The 21,375-nt window shown below is 35.5% G+C and overlaps 2 protein-coding genes and 1 pseudogene across 3 annotated transcripts; 1 reads left to right on the top strand and 2 right to left on the bottom strand.

Annotated features, from left to right (window-relative positions):
* The first annotated feature begins 943 nt into the window (after positions 1-943).
* Positions 944-1,971, top strand: LOC120187732. The gene is made up of 2 exons (XM_039191376.1): positions 944-1,177; positions 1,507-1,971. The coding sequence occupies exons 1-2, from the start codon at positions 944-946 to the stop codon at positions 1,969-1,971; spliced, it is 699 nt and encodes a 232-aa protein (XP_039047307.1).
* A 4,402-nt stretch (positions 1,972-6,373) lies between these two features.
* On the bottom strand, positions 6,374-14,395 carry LOC120187335 (annotated as a pseudogene).
* A 1,318-nt stretch (positions 14,396-15,713) lies between these two features.
* LOC120187775 (cytosolic endo-beta-N-acetylglucosaminidase 1-like) lies at positions 15,714-20,804 on the bottom strand. 2 transcript variants are annotated; one of them, XM_039191408.1, is made up of 11 exons: positions 20,252-20,804; positions 19,626-19,763; positions 19,278-19,387; positions 19,079-19,190; positions 18,857-18,964; positions 17,858-17,970; positions 17,422-17,503; positions 17,188-17,268; positions 17,018-17,073; positions 16,795-16,930; positions 15,714-16,684 (listed from the first exon to the last, which is right to left on the bottom strand). In XM_039191408.1, the coding sequence occupies exons 1-11, from the start codon at positions 20,771-20,773 to the stop codon at positions 15,911-15,913; spliced, it is 2,232 nt and encodes a 743-aa protein (XP_039047339.1). In that variant the 5' UTR covers positions 20,774-20,804; the 3' UTR covers positions 15,714-15,910. The 2 variants fall into 2 exon arrangements, with proteins under 2 accessions (XP_039047339.1, XP_039047337.1); XM_039191406.1 differs by having other exon boundaries at positions 17,188-17,326; positions 17,423-17,503.
* Positions 20,805-21,375: the final 571 nt, after the last annotated feature.

Here is a 21,375-nt window from a genome sequence, read left to right as displayed (position 1 = left end):
CAAAAGATACAAAAACCAATAATAGCATGTTGGAATCATTTCAAAATATATGTAACTAAAGATGGAGAAAATAGCACAATATGGAATTATTGTGACACGACTTACTGCATGAAAACCGGTGTTTCTACAACTAGTTTGAATAATCATTTGAAGACATGATTAAATAAACCTCGAGGCAATACTTCGGATTCCAGACAATCTTAAATAGAAATACTTCTGTATGACCTTGAAAGTGAAGCAACAAAACTTTCAACTTGGAAGTTTGAATAAGAGGCTATTATAAAGGCATAGATTCACATGATAATCGTGGATGAGCTATCTTTTCGAATTATAGAGGGTAAAGGGTTTAAGTCATTATTTCTCTAACATGCCCAAGGTTTCATCTCCCTTCTCATTTTACAATTAGAAGGGATTGTCTCGATTTATTCAACTCAATGAAGAGGTTAATAAAGAATGCTTTTGAAAAAGATACAAGTAGAATTTGTTTGACAACTGACACTTGGACTTCACTGCAAAGGGTATCTTACATGGTTCTAATGGTACATTGGATAGATGATGAATGGATGTTGCAAAAGAGAATCATAAAATTATATCCAATATATGCTCATAAAGGTGAAAGCATATGTCAATCCCTTGAAAAGTGCATCCGGGATTGGGAGATTGAAAGGGTATTTCACTATTACAGTTGATAATGTATCTGGTAATGGTGTTGGTATTGAATATTTGAGAAAGAGGTTGAACCATCTAAATACGTGTGTTGCTAATAGGAAATATATGCATATGAGATTTGTCGCACACATTATTAATCTTAGCATGAAATAATGTGTTAAGTGTGCTTCTTTGTCTGTTGATCGAGTTAGAGCTGCTGTGAAAAAATTCTATAACCAAGCAGAAAAAGAAATACAACAAGGATGAAAAATTCTATGACTGAGCATATGAAGAAATGATATATACTAAAGCTCATTTGCGTTTAGATGTGCCTACTAGGTGGAACTCAACTTATATGATGTTGAATGTGGCTGAAAAATATGAGCATTCATTTGATTCATTTGCTCGTGATGACAATAGCTTTTTTCTCAACCACATAGTTGGAGATGGAGTCCCTACATTTGATGATTGGGAAAATGTTCGAAGAATTGCAAAGATTTTAGAGCCTTTTTATGATCTTACATTGAAGGTGTATGGATCATTGTATGTCACCTATTATTTCTTTTGGGAAACATTGAAAGGAATGCATTGTTTACTTGATGGATGGATAAATTGTGAGGACTTAGAAATAATCTCCATGACTTAAAAAATAAGGGAGAAATACAACAAGTATTAGGGTGAAGTCAAGAATATCAACTTCATATTTCACTTAGCCATTACCTTAGATCCGCGATGAAAAATGGGCTTTGTGAATTTTGGGGTATACTTACTTTTTCCTAATGTTGCTAGCGAGGTTATGAAGATGATTGATAAAGAATTACATTATTTGTTTGATGAATACTCTTTCATTGTCTGGAGAACTATGACCGCTCTCGAAGGTCAATCACGTATTCTAATAAAAGTGTCATTGTCTATGGACTTGCATCAATTAAAGGTGAGTTTATTCGTGCAACAATATTTGTTGAAGAAGCAACAATTTGGTTGGAGCAAAAATATGAGTTGGATAAATTTTTAGCTGAAGAGGAAGATGAAAACAACTTGAGTTCATTTGATCTATTATTGTGGTGGAAAGTGAATAGTCCAAGATACCCTATTCTTGCACAAATGGCTCGAGATGTTTTCTCTGTTCCTATTTCGACAGTTGCCCCAGAAAGTGCATTTAGCACTAGTGGACATGTTCTAGATTGTTTTAGAAGTTCATTAACTTCGACGATGGTGGAAGCTTTGATTTGCACTCAGGATTGGCTTCGGAAATCTAAGGATCACATCAATCTTGATGAGTATGTTTTGGAACTTCAAGAGATGGAAGATGGTAATATTTAGTTTTTATTTGTAATGTTAATTTTTTTACTTCATCTATATTATAAATTTATTTATAATTCAACTAACATATTTGTTTTCAACTTTTTTAGATTTATCAAGAAAAGTCGATAAAAAAGTTTTTTCGAAGTTACCTACAATGTATGAAAATGAAGAGGAAGTTTAAGGTTTTAGACAATATAATTCGAGAACTAAGAAGTAGCTTGTTGTTTGAATGTTTAGACTATCATCACTTTGTTTGCTTTTTTGGGGTATCATTTTGTGATGTTGGATTTTCTAAACTCTACAATGTAATTGTTCGATTTAGTTATTAATATATTTTGGGGTACTTTTTTCCCTCCTTCCACTGTCTTTGGTTTGATTTGTCATGACTTGGATAAGAAGCGGGTTTTAATGAGGTTTGTTTTTAAATGAAAAAATATTATTTTATAGAGAAACTCGAATAATTCGACTTAAATTTCTTAAACTTGACTCGACTCAAAAAAGTTTCAAGTCAACTCTGAGTTGTAAAATAGGACTCGTCAACTCAAATAACTCGAATATTTTTGACTCGACTCGATCGAACGCTCACCCCTACTCCTAAGGCTCTCAAACGTTATTTAAAGCTTATAAGAGTTAAAATGGATCATAGTATGTCTTTTCCATGCGTGAATAACATAAAAAAACATCTCAATGAACTTAAATCCACCCATTATGCTAATGCACTTATACAAGCAAGCAAACTACACATGTTATTCCATAAGTGTTATAAAAGAGTTAGATGTGTGTTACCTTACTCCTAGCTGTTGAAGAACAACTTCAAACTTACTCAAGCACAAGTTTCTCCTTGCTCTTGCCTTTGGAGCTATCTCCCACTTCTTTCACTAATAAACCAACAAGTAAATAAGTCATTAACTCATCTAAGGACTTAGGAGTAGTAGAAATATGATTTCTAAACATTTGAAACGAGTCAAACCACCCTTAAGCTCTAGAACTCAAAATTTCTCTAAAATCTCACCCTTACCACTATGGTCAAACTTTGAGAAAAATGACTTAAAAGAAAGCTCTAGATGAGTTGATTAATGATCTTACCATACAAATACTAGGAATAATGAAAAATAAAGCTCACACCTTTAGTGAACTCGCAAGGAGAAAAGAGAAAAAGAAGGTGAAGAAGAAGATAAGCTTGGAAAAGAAATTTCTAATATTTAAAACCGTTGCCGCACACCAGACCTTGAAAACATCCTCCGTTCTCGAGCCCAACACTACATTTGTTGTACGTTAACAACCCTTGAACTAGAAAATTGTTTGGCTACTAAGAAAACTCAAAATTGTTGGAATCTATTTTGTTACAATTAGATAAGGAACTCTGACGAGATTGTTGGCCTTGAAGAATTGAGAGTTATTCTCACCGATAAATTTCACGTTTTCTTATCAGTGAAAATCTCAAAATTTTAAATATTAAAAATTTATTTAATTATTTTAAATTAGAATAAATCTAATATATTCTATAAATTTTAAAAATTAAATATATTATTATATCATATCATATTATATTTTTTGATTGAGATGACTATCCAGCTCAGTTGGTAGAGCACAAGGTTCTTAACCTTGAGGTCGTGGGATCGAGTCCCACGGAGGGCATTTCATAATTCGGAGGTCTTCTACGGAAGCTGCTCTCAACCTGGTGTTGGGGGCAGTCTACTATATTACCTCCCCCTTACCCCATTATATATGGGAACAAGGGACAGCTAAATATTATATTTTTTGATTAAGTAAACGATCAAATATAAGTTTAATTCAACAAATATAATGACATATGATCAAAGTATATAATGACATCTAACCAAAATAAAAACGAATTGTAGTATTATAATTAAAAATGTATGAATAAATAAGGTGATCAACAAGTAAATTTACTACTTAAATTATCAATTTAGATCTGTGTTAGCACTTAAACTTTTCATATTTTTCAAAATAATGTTTAACGTTTAGTTTTAGTTTCGTTTTAGTATTTTACCGTTGAAAACTTAATACACATTCACACGTGGTATATTTTTTACAGATAAATTGCATCATAATCATTCAACTATCTTCTCACTCTTATTTTAATCATTAACATTTAATTTTTTTCAACTTAATTATTTAACTTTCAAATTACTCCAAATTTAATCACTCACTTTCAAATTTAATTTTTTTAATTATATATTAATAAAATAATAATAAAAATATCATATAACAAAAATATTAATAAAATAATTTTTTTATTAAACTTAGGTGATTACAAAATATTATTTGTTATAAATATTCTCAATTATTTGATAATAACGCTCGATCACCCTACTACTCGCTAGTGCAAAAATACACCCGTAACTTCTAAGAATAATAATCATTCATGTAATCATTGGGATAATTCGATTCATGCTAATAAAATATAAATTAAAATGATCAAAATAAGAGTGGTTTAAAAGTTAAATAATTTTTTTAAACCGTAATATCAAAATACGAGTGAGAAAATAATTATAATAAATAATATAATTTATCCAAAATATAAAATACCCTTAATTTTTTTAACGATAACATACTAAAATAAAATAATTTTAAAACAATTAAAAGTATAAGTAATAAATGATATAATTTATCCAAAATATAAAATGCCGTTAAACTTTTAACGATAAAGTATTAAAATATACTAAGATAAAACAAAATAATTTTAAAGCCATTAAAGTTTAAGTGCACAATTTACTCTAAAATAAAATAAGAAACGAGGATTGATTCATTTTTGGGGTTTCAGTTTGAACTGATGACGAGGAAAGTGTTTGCCTCTATAAAAATAGAAAAATGGTAAATTACGGTACTACTCAGTAAACTTTTTAGAGTTTCTAGAAGTTGCACCAAATTTTACACTTGACTCTGAATTTTTGAATATTTCCAATTTAGTCTTGAGTTCACTAGAATTCACAATGTAACCCTCATACTTCCAAAACTTTTCAGGAAAATAATCCAGAACTCCAAACATCTCCAATCTAACCCTTAGGTTTTGCTATAAGCTCAATTTAATCCATATTTTTTTCTCAAATTTCACAATCTTACTCAGATTTTCATAATTTCATCATTTAAAAGTACACAAGTGTTATTCATTAATAGTCCAAGCTCCCAATCCATTAAAGAAAACGAGCCAAGCCAAAAAAAAAAAAAAGGTTAAGGATATTAAGAATGCAACAAATCACACAACTCCACTAAACACTGCATTCCTTGGGAAGAACCTGATCGAACCATACATCAAACAGCCAAATTTTTGTATAGAGAATAAAAGTCCACAAACATCAGAAACCATAAACCTTGTTTGGAAGAAATATGGACAAAATTGAGCTTATAACAAAACCTAAGGGACTAAATCGAGTCAAGTCGATATTGTTGGTGTGAAACACAGCTATCAACATCACCTCTTTAATCTGTTCTTTGCTTCTATTCTAATACTCAACATCAGAAGCCACAAACCTTGCACAGTAAATGCTATTCTCTATTCATTTTAAACAACTATCACCACTTCATTCCCCATTGCTAGGTTTGCATGAAAAACAACTCGAATGATTATTACTAAACAAAATATGAAATCCATTAACAACATTTAGTTATCATCATCTCTAATCATCAACACCAGAGTTTTACATCTTACAACAAAATCTAACCTTATTCAACAATTCCCCAGTTTCATGCAACAGCTGCCTCCCCCTCATGAAGAAGCATTTGATCAAAGTGCCACACCCCTGATTATCCACCAAACCAAACACATCAATATCAACAAACTAATGGCAGCATACTTTTTACCAAAACAACACTAGTGTAAATTCATACCATGTCCTTTGCCAACTCTTCTCAATTGAGCTACATACTCTGATATTTTCTTGATGGCGTCTCCACCTAAAGAAACAGTAATAGTGTGAGAATTTGCTTCCTGCAAGAAAACCAAATGCAGCAAAATAGCATTTTACCTGTTCAGATAGGAACTTGCCTTCAACGAAATCAGTCAGTTGCACGTCACTGCTCTGCTCAGCTACATATTAGCCAAAGCCTCCAACATTAGTTTAAAACACACTTTTTTCATCCATCAATTTTATAATTGAAATCGACTAGTGTGAGACCTTTACACCTTACTGAGGTATCAAAAATGCAAACAGAAAGAGAGTAAAGTTTTGCCCTGTGCAAGTTCAAGAGCTTTTTATTTGTTAGTTTCTCCAGGGACAAGGCAAGCTCCATAGATGAACCAAAGAATTCAAAACAATCAGTTTTGTGCACATATAAAATGCTAAAATACAAAGCACATTTTTTGCATTATCATACAGTTACCAATAAGTCTATGTTACTTGGACTTGTGTGCGACCCTTGGGTATGCATTCAACTCGGATATGTTAATTTGTGTTAGAGTTCTCTAATGTATTGTAGTCCATACTGAATTTCAAAAGATACAGAGAATGGGAGCAACATAACTACTATACAAATATGTACACATCAATGATACAAATTCACAAATATATTTCCACTGTTGCAGCATGAACGTTCATCCCATTGCTTTGTCCATTTTAGATATCTATTACCTAAAGGCGAGAATACGAAGATGGCAGCCAAATCTATCAAACCAACCACAAATCTGCCTGTAATAGTTTCAACTCACCATATAAAGCGTCTCCTTTCTCAGCATAATCAAACTCCGTGAGGGGCATCAAGATGGATAGCAGCTTCACTTTTCCACCTCTTTTGTTCTGATAATATAGTAAGCAAATGCATATCAGGAAAACAATCAGAGACACAAACGAATTTATATGAGACTGCGTAAAGGAAAACAGCAAAAAACAATTGATTAATTAGATAAAACCTGATATTCCATCAATTTCTCAGCATGCTCTCTCTCTTCTAAACTGGATTCCTTGAAGAACCTATTCAATATAAAGCCTGAAATTAGCCACGCAGAAAAAAAAGTAACTGATTCAGTGAAATCAAGAATTCTGAAGAAAATTACTTGGCAAGACCCTTGAGCGCAACGTTGTCCTTGTCGAAGTAGGCAAACATGGCATGGTACACGTAGGAGACATTGTATTCGACACTGTCATCCCACCATAAAATTAACAAAAAGAAATTAAAAAAGAAAAAAGAAAAAGAAAACCATTAGAACTGTAACTCACTAGACCCAGCCTATGCGTTTCGACTAAGTCTAACGGATTACATTAAAGATTCATAAAAACTTTTTCTAAAAACGTTATTCGATAATTTAAAATCATATTACAAATGACATTTATAAAAGTATAATAATTAACGATAAAAACCCAACTCGTAAATATAAACTAAAAGTGACCATGTAAAATAAAACATGTAATAAATACGGAGCACAGTAAATCAAATATCAGTAGCAAAAACAGTAAACATCATAAAAAATAAGTACTTCAAAAATAAGGCACATTCCACCATAATTAAAAGTGGTTCGGAAGATAGAACATTACAACAACAAAAAAAGATTTGTACTAAATGTGTCAATCCTCCAAGTTCTTGATATGGAGTGCCTATCCAAGAGTATCAGAAAGGAGGGTAAAACAGTTTGAAAAAGTGAGCTAGAGGCTCAGTGTGTCCCAACAGTGCAGAAATAAAAGCATACAGTTATGCTTTTAAAATCTGTGCATATAATAGTTTTTAAAACATCATAAGAGATTTTAATTTAAAAACTTTGAATCGTCCTCCAACCGAATGCTATATGCAGTTCCCCAGAACTGCACAACCTAAGGGAGTACCTTGGGGCCTGAGAGCTTACCCAAGACAATTCTCGGGGCCACGGAGGCTTACCCAAGAAAAATCTCAGGGCAGCAGAGCCTATCCAAGGGTCGCCTTAGGTCCACAAGGAATTACCAGTCAGTGTTGAACATATCCAAGGAATTACCAACAACGACTTAACCTGCCAGAGTCTTCATACCAGATCCAGAGTGCCCCGAATAAAACATTTTTCAAATAGTAACTAGTGGTAACAGTAAATCAGAGTTCATACAGATAATCAATTCGGTAAAACAGTAATCAAAAATCATAATTCAGGCAATCATCATTTACATTTCAGTAAATCAGGAATTAGGTTTCAAATCAGGTAGTTTATACAATAGTCAAATCAGATCAAACATTATATTTCAAATCAGAGAAAACAATCATGTGCACATGAGATTTCAAACAGTTATATTGTACATAAGGAACACACCTCGCAAAACAGATCAATACAGAAGATCTATCAAGCACCGACTTCACTAGGCTCTTTGACTGAACAGGAACCTAAGTCATATCAGAACAAGGACATATTAGGAATAGTATTCTAAATAGAATATCTAACAAGGTTACAGAACTATAAGGGTATTCATGGTCTCTCGAGGACGAGCGAATCAGGAGGAACCGGGTCGAGCAGTCTAACGGTCAGGAGATCCCCAAGTACCTTTAACATACGATAACCATAATTAGTCCCTAACCATTCAATTAAATTAACTGAATTAAAGCACTTAAATAAATATGTATTTTTTGGGTTTATGGGTTAATTCGGAGGCTTTCGAGTTTGAATTTGGATAAACGGACTTCGAATTCGGACTCATGACGTCAAAAAGCATTAAATATGACTTTTTAGAAAATTTAACTTTTGGGGTCAAAGTCAACCTTAGTCAAAGTCAACTCTGGTCAAAGTCAACGGGTCGGGTCGGGTCGGGTCAAAGTTAACAGGTCGGGTCAAACAATTTGGGTTAGGTCAAATAGTTTGGGTCGGGTTGGGCCAGTTCAGGCCGGTCCAGACCGACTAGACCGGTTTCTAGAAGGAACCAGAGTGGGGACAAGCCCTATGCGCATACGGCGGCACTTGGGGGCATGTGAACCGGTCAAATGGGGTCTAGTCTACAGCCGATCACTTTACAGTGCATCCAAACAGCTAAAATAACCCACGTCAATTCTTAAATCAACCTATATTTGTCAAAATCAAAACAAAAAAGTCAAAACTCTTACCCACAACAGCGATGAGGAAAACGACGACGACAGACGGTGGCTTCAGTCGGGTATTGAGTGTGTGGTGACTAGGAATCCAAATTTAAGGGCGGTGAAGAGAGATAATGAGCATAGTGGTCGAATTTTGTCGAAAACGACGCGACGAGTTGATATTTTCTCCTTCGGTTATCAAATATTGGTGGTCAAAATAGTGGAATTGAGGGTTGGTTTACATCGTCGTAGGGCGCCGGTTCGACCGGTGGAGATGGAGCGCGGTATTGGTGGTCGGATCGAAGAAAATTTTGGACGATAGACAGCAGTGGCTAGGTTATAATTTTAGGGTGAAAAGGGTTTGAAGCACGGGGAGGGGTTTCAATTCTGGTATAACAAGGGTTAAATTTATGAATATTATAACACATAATTAATAAGAATGGACACAAATAGTGCCCTAGCCTAGATGGTAGATGTATGGGCAGCCTTACTCTAATGGACATGGGTTCAAGCCTCCCCAACCACCTCATTTTTTTCAATAGATCTGAAAAATAGGTTAATTCATAGTTAAGTCCCTAAACTTCTTAGATTTTTGAAACTAGCCTAAGAATTTCAGAAATTCATAATTTAGTCCAAAATTTTATTAAATTTTTAAACTGAAAACTGGCGGTGTGACAATTCACCTCCCCTTAAAAGAATTTCGTCCTCGAAATTCACCTGAGTCGATCAAAAATTGAAACTAAGTCTCTGAAGGCTCTTTAATAGGACAAGGGCTAATTACTCTATTGACAATATCGTATAATCTCGCTAGACTCAGAGTGAAAATAGGGTCTCAATGGCTTAATCAAAAGTCTGAGGGGTCTCAAGATACAAACTCGGGTATTGTAAAGAAGTTGTTAGAGATGCGTGGCATGAAACAGAAATAACAATAAATATACCTGCAGAAGTCTCAGGCTCAACTTGATCACCGGAACGTCGGGTAGCACAAACAAGGGCAGGTTGTCGAGCCTCAGAAGCAAGTGGTCCTCTACTCTGTGATCTGGCTTTACTATCGACCCTAGAAATAGATCCAGAAGTTCTACCCTGATTATGACTCCTAGTTGGAGTTTGAACAGAGGCCTGAGAACATATAGGAGTATGAGAGGGTATCTAATCGACAAGAGTTGGATATGGACAATTCCTTAGGAAGTGCTTTCTGGATCTACAACAAAAATAGATACCCATCTTCTTACGAAACTCTCCCCTGTGTTGATTTCTATAGAACTCACAACTTGATTTCGGAGTGGAATATGAAGAATTACCTCGACTAGCTACTGTAGGTGGAGGAGACGTAGGCCTCGAACCAAAATGACTCATCTGATGAGTAGCAGTACGATTTCTTTTATCAGGGCGTGCGAAAGGCGCAGACTAATCTCGATCTACCCTATCACTATTAGGTGCAAAAGCCTCGACTTCCTCCGCGTCTTTTGTTTTCCCGACTACAATATCGAATACCTTATCCTGATGAGTAACTACCTGATGACACAACCCATATCGGAGCCCTTGAGCAAACTTCCGACACCTATCTCTCTTGATAGGTACCAGACTGAATCCATACTTCAACAATTTCAAGAACTCGATCTTGTACTCAGAAATGGTCATATCTCCCTGAACCATGTCCTGAAACTGATGTCGTCTCTGAGATAGATAACGCTCTCTTAGAAAACGGCTCCTAAAGCGCTCTCTGAAGAAATCCCGGGTCAAATGATCGGTCGAAACACTGCTGACCACATACTCCCACCAGGTGTGCGCATTCTCGTCCAACATAGAAATTGCTCCTAAATAACATCGATGCGGATCTAAACCTAGCTAATCTATACGTCGCTCGGTATCACTGAGCCAATCCTCGGCCTCAGTCGGTGCTCCACCAGTAAGACCACTAAATGTCCTAACTCCATTAGCAATCAGAGTCTGAGAAATATGAACCTCAGGTACAACGCCACCAGCTCTAACCACTCTCTGAATCAACTGAAGAAACTGTATACCAAGATTCTCATCTAATACAACTCTAGTAAACTCAGGCTTAGTAATGGTCGCTCCTCTAATCGGAGTAGTCAAGCCAATACTAGCGGCAAGAGGCAAATCCGTCGGGGTCGCAAGAGCAGGATTATCTATCGGAGGCGGGGGATCTATACATATCTCATCTACTTGGTTTGCAAATCTAATCGCTCGACCTCGCCCACGACTAGATCAACGAGCACATCTAGCACTCATCTTGGTGGATCTCGGGTTTACTACAGAAGATAAAGCTTAGATTTAGATTGACTATTAGAGTCTCGAACACAGTTAAACTCTTAAAAACTTTGTGACATGACCTTAGTGACATGTTTTGGTAAAATATTTCAAAACCGTTTTTTCAGTTTGGACTCATTCACAGTCCAATGCTTAAAAACTAAAAGCTCTGATATCAATTAAATGTAACCCCCTAAACCCAGCCTATACATTTCGACTAAGTCTAGCGGATTACATTAAAGATTCTTAAAATCTTTTTCGATAAACATTATTCGATAATTTAAAATCATATTACAAATAACATTTATAAAAGTATAATAATTAACTATAAAACCCAACTAGTAAAAAACTAAAAGTGACTAGGTAAAATAAAACATGTAATAAATCCAGAGCACAATAAATCAAATATCAGTAGCAAAAGTAGTAAACATCATAAAAAAATAAGTACTTCAAAAATAAGGCACATGTCACTATAATTAAAAGTAGTTCGGAAGATAGAACATTACAAATAAAAAAAAGATTTGTACTAAATGTGTCAATCATTTAAATGCCTGATACAGAGTACCTATCCAAGAGTATCTAAAAGGAGGGTAAAACATTTTGAAAAAGTGAGATAGAGGCTCGGTGTGTCCTAACAGTGCAGAAATAAAAACATACAATTATGCTTTTAAAATCAGTGCAGATCACAGTGATTAAAATACCATAAGAGTTTTTAATTTAAAAACTCTGAATCGTCCTCCAAACGAACGCCATATGCAGTTCCCCAGAACTGGACAACCAAAGGGAGTACCTTGGGGCCTGATAGCCTACCCAAGATAATTATCGGGGCCACGGAGGCTTACCAAAGAAAAATCTCGGGCCGAAGAGCCTACCCAAGGGTCGCCTTAGGTCCATAAGGAATTATCAGCTGGTTCTGAACCTATCTAAGAAATTACCAACAACGACTGGACCTTCCAGAGTCTTTATACCAGATCCTAGAGTGCCTAGAATAAAACATTTTTCATATAGTAACTAGTTGTAATAGTAAATCAGAGTTTAGACAGATAATCAGTTTAGTAAAACAGTAATCAGGAATCATAATTCAGGCAATCATGCTTTACATTTCAATAAATCAGGAATTAGGTTTCAAATCAGGTAGTTTATATAGTAGTCAAATCAGATCAAACATTATATTTCAAATAAGAGAAAACAATCATGTGCACATGAGATTTCAAACAAATATTTAAAACAGTTATACTGCACATAAGGAACACACCTCACAAAACGGTTCAATACGGAAGATCTATCGAGCACCGGCTTCACTAGGCTCTTTGACTGAACGGGAACCTAAGCCATATCAGAACAATGTCATATTCAGAATAGTATTCTAAACAAAATATCTAACAGAACAATAAGGATGTTCACGACCTCTCGAGGACGAACGAATCGGGAGGAACCGGGTCGAGCAGTCGAACGGTCAGGAGATCCCCAAGTACCTTTAACATACGATAACCATAATTAGTTCTTAACCATTCGATTAAATTAACTGCATTAAATAACTTAAATAAATATGCATTTTTTGGGTTTACGGGTTAATTCATAGGCTTTCGAGTTTGAATTTGGATAAACGGACTTCGGATTCAGACTCAGGACGTCGAAAAACATAAAATATGACTTTTCGGTTCAAAGTCAACCCTGGTCAAAGTTAACTCTGGTTAAATTCAACGGTTTGGGTCGGGTCAAACAGTTCGGGTCGAGTCAAGTCAACGGATCGGGTCAGGTTGGGCCGGTTCCGGCCTGTCCAGACCGATTGGACCGGCTTCTAAATGGAACTAGAGTGGGGATAAGCCCTACGCGCACGCGGCGACGCGTGAGGGCACGTGAACCGGTGAAATGGGGTCTGGTCGATGGTCGATCACCCCAGTGCATCCAAATAGCTAAAACAACCCACATCAATTCTTAAATCAACCTATATTCGTCAAAATCAAAAGAAAATATTCAAAACTCTTACCCACGCCGACGATAAGGAAAACGATGATGGCAGAAGATGGATTCAGTCGGGTTTTGAGCGCACGGTGACCATGAATCCAGATTTAAGGGCAGTGAGACGAGCTAATGAGCACGATAATTAGATTTTGTCGAAAATCGACGCGACAGGTTGAGATTTTCTCCTTCGGCTATCAACGATAGGTGACCGTAACAGTGGAATTGAGGGTCGAGTTTACGTCGTCGGAGGACGCTGGTTTGACCGGTGTCGATGGAGCATGGTATTGGCAGTCGGATCGAAACGGATTTTGGAGAATAAGCAACGGTGGCTAGGTTATAATTTTAGGGGGAAAAGGGTTTGAACCACAGGGAGGGGGTTTTAATTCTGATATAACAAAGGTTAAATTTATAAATATTATAACACATAATTAATAAGAATGGACACAAATACTGCCTTAGCTTAGATGGTAAAGGTATGGGCAGCCTTACTCTGATGGACACGGGTTCAAGCCTCCCCAACCATCTTATTTTTTTCAATAGATCTAAAAAATGGGTTAATTTAGGGTTAAGTCCTTAAACTTCCCAGTTTTTTGAAAATAACCTAAGAATTTCAAAAATTCATAATTTAGTCCAAAATTTTATTAAATTTTTAAAGTGAAAACTGGGAGTGTGACAAAAACATAGGCACAAATAATACTATATTAAAATTTAAACATATGAAATAAAGAAACCTGATGATAATTCCTAGTTTCCAAGAAAAAAGGAAATACATAAAGAATCAAATCCCCTCAAACAAAAAGAATCATCTTTTTTCAATAATCTTAGAAAAGATGCAATACAAAAATGTGAATTTTTCTAAATATAGAGTTGACTTGGGATCCAAAAGAAAAGAAACAAAAAAAACCCACTTCATTTTCTCGTTGATAGCAGCTTAACAGTCATCAGTGTACTTTAGACGAGCCAAAGAAGCTTGAGGCAGAGTGGGGATAAGATTGAGTTCTTTCTTCACTTCCTCAAAAGGCTCAAAATAACACGGTTAGCGGCTTGTTATTGGCTCCTTTGGTTGCACAGAAAATAACAGAACCAGACTTATTTGTCGGAGAAGAAATGAATTGGACGGAGAAAGACAGGAATGAGATGAAAGAACAGAGAAAAATAGGGGAAGGCCCCAATGTTCCACTTGAGGGTTCAACAAGGAAAAAGATAGAGCAAGTTTCAACAACATGGCTGAAAATAAACAAAGAAAGATGAAACTTGTCTTGAAAAAAGTAACGAATGGAAGAGTTGAGAGAGATTATGAAACTTCAGAAAACTGAAGAACATCTGAAGAGGTTTTGAGTGGTGAAGAGAGGAGGCGAACAACAAAGCTGAGCGATATTAAAGGCGGTTAGAGATGGGAGAGGGTCCATTGGATGAACGTGGACGATGAAGATGAGGAGGTAGAGGGTTGGAGTAGGGATGACAAACGAGTACAATTTCGTGGATTCCACATTGTACCCGCCCCAATTGGGGCGGGGATGGATATAACTTTAATGGGTAGTGGGCAGGTGTGGATTTAGAAAGTGGTACCCATTGCGGGTAGTGGGCGGGTGATGGGTTTGAGACCTTACCCGCCCCGCATCTGCCCACCCTGTATCCGCCCGCCCACTAAATACCCATTAAATTTTGGACCATTATGAATTTAGGTATACTTTTAGAGACTAATTTATAAATCTTAATATTGTGTAAGATATATGCTGTCAGGCGAATCTAGCCGGGTACGTCTCTAGTTGGGCAGTGTTTGTGGGGATGGATTTGAGAATGTACCCGCGTGGGTGGGTGTGGATTTGAAAAATTTTACCCATCATGGGTGGTGGGCGGGTGGTGGATTTGAAAATATTAGGTGGGGATGGGGATAGAGTAGGGGGTATCCGCACCCGACTCGCCCGTTTGTCATCCCTAGGTGGGAGCGTGGCAGACTCGTGGTTGATCTGGTCTTTGGAGATATTATATGGTGTTTTGGGAACCATCTGTGTGACAACTTTACAGTTGTATCATGGACAAAGAAGATGGAATATTTGGTACAATTTTCTAGGGAAGTTGTGAGGTAGCCTTAATATACGACTAAAGAAAGGTACTATCAGTTTTGTTATTATTTTTTAATAAAACGGGTAAAAAATTATCGGAAACATTATTATTTCTATCGATTTTGTTATTATTGGGCATTTTACAAGTTATGTTAACATATTCGGTAAAACACTACCTAAAACATTATTTTTTCTACTGGTTTTGTTATTATTGAGCACTTTACCGGTTAATGTTTTAAGTAGAAATAATAATGTTTTAAGTAATTTTTTTACCAGTTTTGTTAAAAAAATAACAAAACCGGTAGCACATTTTCTTAGCTGTATATTAATACTGCCACACGGTACAACTTCCCAATTTTTACTCTTTTTTTTCGTGTGGTCTTGATAAGCTTTAGATCTTTGAGTTGGATACTAATTCATGTGTTCTCTATGGAAACCTGGACCCTATTACATGATAAAGAAAAATACAAACAAATTTGTAGAACATGGTATATAAATGTGCATATAACCAGATTAACATGTCAAATTATTTAAATATTAAGGTTCTAAACACAATTATGATACATGAAAATAATAATTGGCTAGTGAAGGCTCATATATTCTCAAAGTGAGCCAGTTTTTTTCTTTTCTTTTTCTTTTTCTAAATCAAGACTAACGCTGAGGAGCAGAACTGTTCATTGACCTTCAACATTGAGTGGTAAAAATGGGGCATCATCGACATCCTGGCTGGCACCACTAGAATCACATGGTTGAATGATATATTTGAGGCTTGAAGTGGCAAAAGGGATGATCAAGTTGGATACATAAAAGGATTCAATTTGTGCTGCTCCAATGTACTCCCCTTCACCTTCTGTTTCAGAATTCATCGATTTACCATTCAGTGCATAAGAAGGAGCTAGGGAGAGATTTCCTAGCTTTCTTCCTAGGGGCCTCACTTCTTGTTTTGTTAGTTTCTCAACATAGATATTGTATCTTGGGAAAAGGGTATTCTTTCCGTCTTTCAGTTTCCAGCTGATTTTAAGACTAACGGTTTTTGAACCTTCGGAACCTCCCCATTTGACATCCTGACTCTCGACGATCCAGGAAGTTGATGGTGGAAATACTGTGTTTTCTACCGAAGCTGAAATTCTAATGTGTCCAAGAACAGCAAAGTATGCTGCTTGATCCTGGTTGTTTATTGATCTAGGTTCAGTACTTTCTGGTTGTTGCCTGTAGCATACGGCAGCAATTTCTGTTAATGTGTAACCATCCAATGAAATGCTGCTCTCTTGTACAGCCCATCCGGATGCCATGTCTGATTTCGTAAGTTGGCGAGCCACAATCACTTCATCGAATTTTCTCAAGAATTGATTCAATCTGTGGGATGCAATAAGCAATTTCTTTTTTCCTTCCATTTCAGAAGAGAATTCAAGGGAAAGACCCACTTGAGAGTTACCTTCTGATTTTACCTGCAGCAATTTGTGGCATAAGGCATTATATTGTTATTGGTTACAAATATTTTATTTTGTGAATAGTCAGTTGCAACTGAAACACTTAATCGAGAATCAAGATAGTTTACCGAATACATAAAATGAACAGGTAAGCCAACCATAACAAGCTCTCCTAAAAAGAGTCTGGTTGAGACATAGGCATTGGCCTCAAGGGTTCCTTTAAATGTGAGGTTTCCTCCTCCGCTGAAAGATGCTTCCTTAAAGCTGTCATTTTACCAACCAGTTCTTAGACCTCTGAACATTATACATATGGCTGAATCATGTCAAGTGCAAAGACTCGTGCTAACTTACTCAACACGGACATCAATAGTGTTCGAGGAAAAATTGTCAACATACTTGAGGAAAGGCTGAAACAAGAATGTAAAAGCATTTACGTTTTTTCTATAAATATACAACTTAAGAGTAACATCAAACAGTGAGTGGCAATTGAAAGAATCAAGATATGTCCATGAAGTAGCTACCTGAAAGGTTTGTGAAGAAATGTTATTCCATTGAGTGCTTAATATTTGTCTTCCATTGATAGAAATATGATTGCCATGGCCCTGTGAAATTACAAGAGAGTCAATATGTAGAAAACACACATATATGCCTGAGGAATCCGACGTAACAAGTAATAATTTTCAAATAAGTTTTACATGTTCGCTCATTTTGAAACATACAAAAGAGAAGAACAAAATATTTGACATGATTGCAACCTGATCAAAATTTGAGTAGAATGGTAATACTTTAGGATAATTTTGTACAATTCCCCATGATTTCTCAACTAGATCCCACCAACTGCAAAAGCCAAGGATTTGCGGTGAAGCTCTTTGAAAAGGCTTAAATGAGAAAAGATATGTACAATTTCTGGCATTATATTATCAAATCACCATCACAAAATTACAAATAAATACACACACCAACATATATGTATATGTCAAACTGTGTACAAGTCAGTAACTAAGATGCATAATTACACTCATAAAAAATTGGTGTTGGACATTGGCTTCATGCATGAAGTGGAAAACCAAGAAGTCTTGAAATTAAAATGCATAGGACCAAAGCATCATTGAAAGGGAAGAGTAGACATCTTACTTAATGAATAAGCATTCCATAACAATACTAATCAGCCTAAAGAAAAATGTGCAATACCGATTTTGAGCAGTCTGAAAATCAGGGGGTTGTTTTGTTTCATATATCCATCCAGGAGCAAATAGCGCAGCAGAGACATCGTCCTTCTTTATCACATCAAGTGCAACATTTGTCTATTATGGAAAAAATTGTTAGGGTTTCAATCAGTCAAACTGAAGGACAATTGACACAAGAAACTAGCAATAATAACTAGCCGAACTTGAACTGTAGCTATTAAGAAATTCGATGAATTACAACTGATTATAACCTTTCACTCTCAAGTTAATGCATTTACAAGCAAAGAGCTCATAATATATTGTCTTGTAACATAACAAATATGAAAATCAGAAATAACTTTTTCCTAGTACCTTATTCAAAAAACGTAAATCAACCAGAGAAACAAAACAAAACAAATTATGTTCATAGTGCTAGCCGCCAAACTGCTATGGAAATTCAAAGCATCAATTATATATCATTAAACGATGAATAAATTCAGGCACTTATTCAACGGGGCTCAAGACTCAAGAACATGCTATTTTTTTTTCACCATATTTATAATAATATAGAAACACTAAGATTCCTCAAGAAAGGAAATAAAATGTATGCAGGTAACCACTATAGACGAAATCACAACCCAACCAAATTTGTGCATCAGCTTCCGAATTTGAAAGATAATTGTATAACACCACAATGCTATGAGTGGTTTTATGAGAATTTCCCAATCAAAAGGCAACAGTAAGAAAGCATGATTTTTTGTTTTATGCAATGCAATGTAAAACAAGCATGATTTTTATGTTGTATAACATCTACTTTATGATATGTTGACATGAGTACGGCATCTATAAGAAATAAGATATCATCAAAACGCAAAAAAATCGAACCATAAATAAGAAAAACAGAACAAATCTCAAAGAATTGAGATATGTTCCACACGTTAGCTCCTGGAACCAACCAAAAAGCCAAAATTAAGGCTATATCTCTATGACAGAAACATTATTGTAAGATTTGCAAGGAACATACAGTCCATTGACCGCCACCATATGTTCCTCTTCCAAACACATCTATCCCCATATATACATCAAACTTTCTATCACCAGCAACAGTAGCTGAAAGCTTTGGGTAGTCCTCCTGCAGGATATACAAAAGGTCTTACACTCAAGAAAAGATGAAATTAGGTTTGAGGTTCCTAAAAAAAAAAGAAATTAGGTTTGAGATAGATGATAAAGTTTATAAAGGCAAAACCTTCCATGTATAGTTAATAAAGATTCCATCACTAATATCAAAGAAAGGCTTATTCTTTTCATTCAGTCGATTCTGCCAGTTAAGATCTCCATCAATAGTCACACTATCATACCTGCACAACCAAACAAGATTAATCAGACAAAAACTTAATGCACTTCAAAATATATTGCATAGTTCATTTGTGGCTTCTTTTACAAACCATATGACCAAAGATCCAGGAAGTAAGGAATGCATAGTCTGAGTTAAATGGCTAACAAATTCTTTCAGATTAGGGATTTGTCCGACATCGACTTGAACCTCCATATTGAGCTGCAAGGAAGCTTTCCTTGGTTAATTGTTGAAATGGGACAGCCATTATATGAAAATTTCCTAAATTATATTGACAGAAGGAAGAACATTTATTGACAGTATATAACTGCTATTCTTCCTCCAAAATAGGATAAAACATTCTCTTAATTTCATCTTTCCTTGTCCTAAAAACTTAGCATGCTTTTCTGTAACGTTGTGAATGTGTATGTGCTAAGCTTGATAGATGTGTAACACATACCAGCCATCCATCAAAGCCTAAAGCAACAGCAAGCTCTGCCAAGCGTTCAGCATACTTATGAGCAGACTCCTCTGTCGAAAGCAGTTCCTTGCAAATTGCTTTCCCTTCATCCCATTCTGTGATGAATGTCCCCAATACCTTAGATTCCGCAGCCACAGGAAAAAAAAAACATATATTAAGCTCCCTTTAGTATCTAAAACACACCACAATCCAAAGAAAATGAAACAGACTTTCAACACACAAAGGACTTCCAAAATGTATCAGCTACGCTAGAAGAGAAACAAAGACAATTCTTGACTTGGCAAAGAGTAAAGACTTGTTATTTTCTTTGATTATTGAAATCTATAGTAATTCTTGCATTGTTAACAACTTTGTTGTTCACAATGATATGCAATTTAAAGCAAAAACTCCATTTCTTAAAGAAAAAGAACAACTTGAAATCAGCATAGAAAGAAAAACCATAGATTCAAACAACTTGGAATCAGCATAGAAAGAAAAACCATAAATTCAAAAATCCCCTGGCTTTATCAGTTGAACCCACCATTTTCAACTTGAAATAGGCCAAGTTAAACACTCTTCAACCAGAAAAAGAGAAGCTTTTCATACTAAAGTACGAGGGAACTAACCTTAACCCCATGTCTATGAGCAGTATTGGTCCAACAAGGAGGAGGCAAGGTGACCAATTTATGAGAAAAATAAACGAAAACATCGATCAAATACCAGTGCCAGATGGCATAAGCGCCGGAATTATCGCCACTCTGGACCCACTTATCGTCCACGTAGCCACCTTGCATGTCATGGCAAACCAAAAGCCTGGGCCTTGGAGGCAAGGCTGAATTAGGCGGTCGGAGAGGAACGGTGGATTTATTAAAAGGGTAGTGAAAAGAAGTGAAGTAAGAAGCAGAATCAAGTTCTTCAAGGGTGTTGATGGGGTAGGAGATGGGTACGGAGGGTTTATATGGATCAAAGGGTGGTGGTGGGGGATCGGAGTTTTGGTCATCGGATTGATTGGGCATTATAATTCCGATGAGTTTTTTGACGGGTTCAAAAATCGAGGAGAGGAATCTGTGGATAGAGACGAGAGTTTTACGGGTTATAAGCAAGCGGAGAAACTGGAGTACAAGAGGAACTATGGACTTCGGCGACATGTGATTTGAGTTTGGAAGCTAATTCTATGGTAGCTTCATGCTTCTTATTTTCATATCTTTTCTTTTCTTTTGGGAAAACAAACTATTATTGCTTTTCTATTTTTGTCATCAAACTTTCTTTTGAGTTATTTTTATGGTAAATTACATAAATAGTTCTTATGCTTTTAAAATATTTACATTTTAATAATTTCATATCTAATTCATTTTTACATTGTTATTGCAATCAACCGTCGTTAGAAAAGTTGACGTGACATATTAAAACATCATTTAAAAAAATAATTTTAATTATTTGGACCATAATTATGAAGATACGAGTCTTGATCCATTATTCTGTTCAAGTGGTTTTTTTGTTATTGTAATTACCATGTCTCGCATTCTATTCAAGTGATTTTTCCTTCTTGTAATCACCATAATTGTTAAGATACGAGTCTTGATCCATCCTTCTATTAAAGAATATATCTTATGTCTTTCTTTTTCTATTTTTATCGTTATTTTAATTATTAAGCGAGTACAAACTTGGAACATGCAAAAAGTCTCACTAAATTGGATACTTTTATTTTTTTCACAAACTTCATACGTAACCATACCGAAATTTAAAACTT

This window comes from Hibiscus syriacus, unplaced genomic scaffold, assembly GCF_006381635.1.
Source record: "Hibiscus syriacus cultivar Baekdansim isolate YM2019G1 unplaced genomic scaffold, ASM638163v2 tig00113725_pilon, whole genome shotgun sequence".
In the NCBI taxonomy this organism is placed as follows: Eukaryota; Viridiplantae; Streptophyta; class Magnoliopsida; order Malvales; family Malvaceae; genus Hibiscus; species Hibiscus syriacus.
Note: the sequence above shows the minus strand (reverse complement) of the source record. Positions and strands in the feature narration are given on the sequence as shown.

Excerpts from the sequence above, each read along its gene's own strand:
- LOC120187775 (XM_039191406.1), bottom strand. The coding sequence starts at position 20,773 with ATGTCGCCGAAGTCCATAGTTCCTCTTGTACTCCAGTTTCTCCGCTTG. Across the intron at positions 19,764-20,251 it reads CTCATAGACATGGGGTTAAG|GTATTGGGGACATTCATCAC; the intron begins GTTAGTTCCCTC and ends GCGGAATCTAAG. Across the intron at positions 17,504-17,857 it reads TTTCAGACTGCTCAAAATCG|TTGGTGGGATCTAGTTGAGA; the intron begins GTATTGCACATT and ends TGGCTTTTGCAG.
- LOC120187732 (XM_039191376.1), top strand. The coding sequence starts at position 944 with ATGATATATACTAAAGCTCATTTGCGTTTAGATGTGCCTACTAGGTGG. Across the intron at positions 1,178-1,506 it reads TTTATGATCTTACATTGAAG|AACTATGACCGCTCTCGAAG; the intron begins GTGTATGGATCA and ends CATTGTCTGGAG.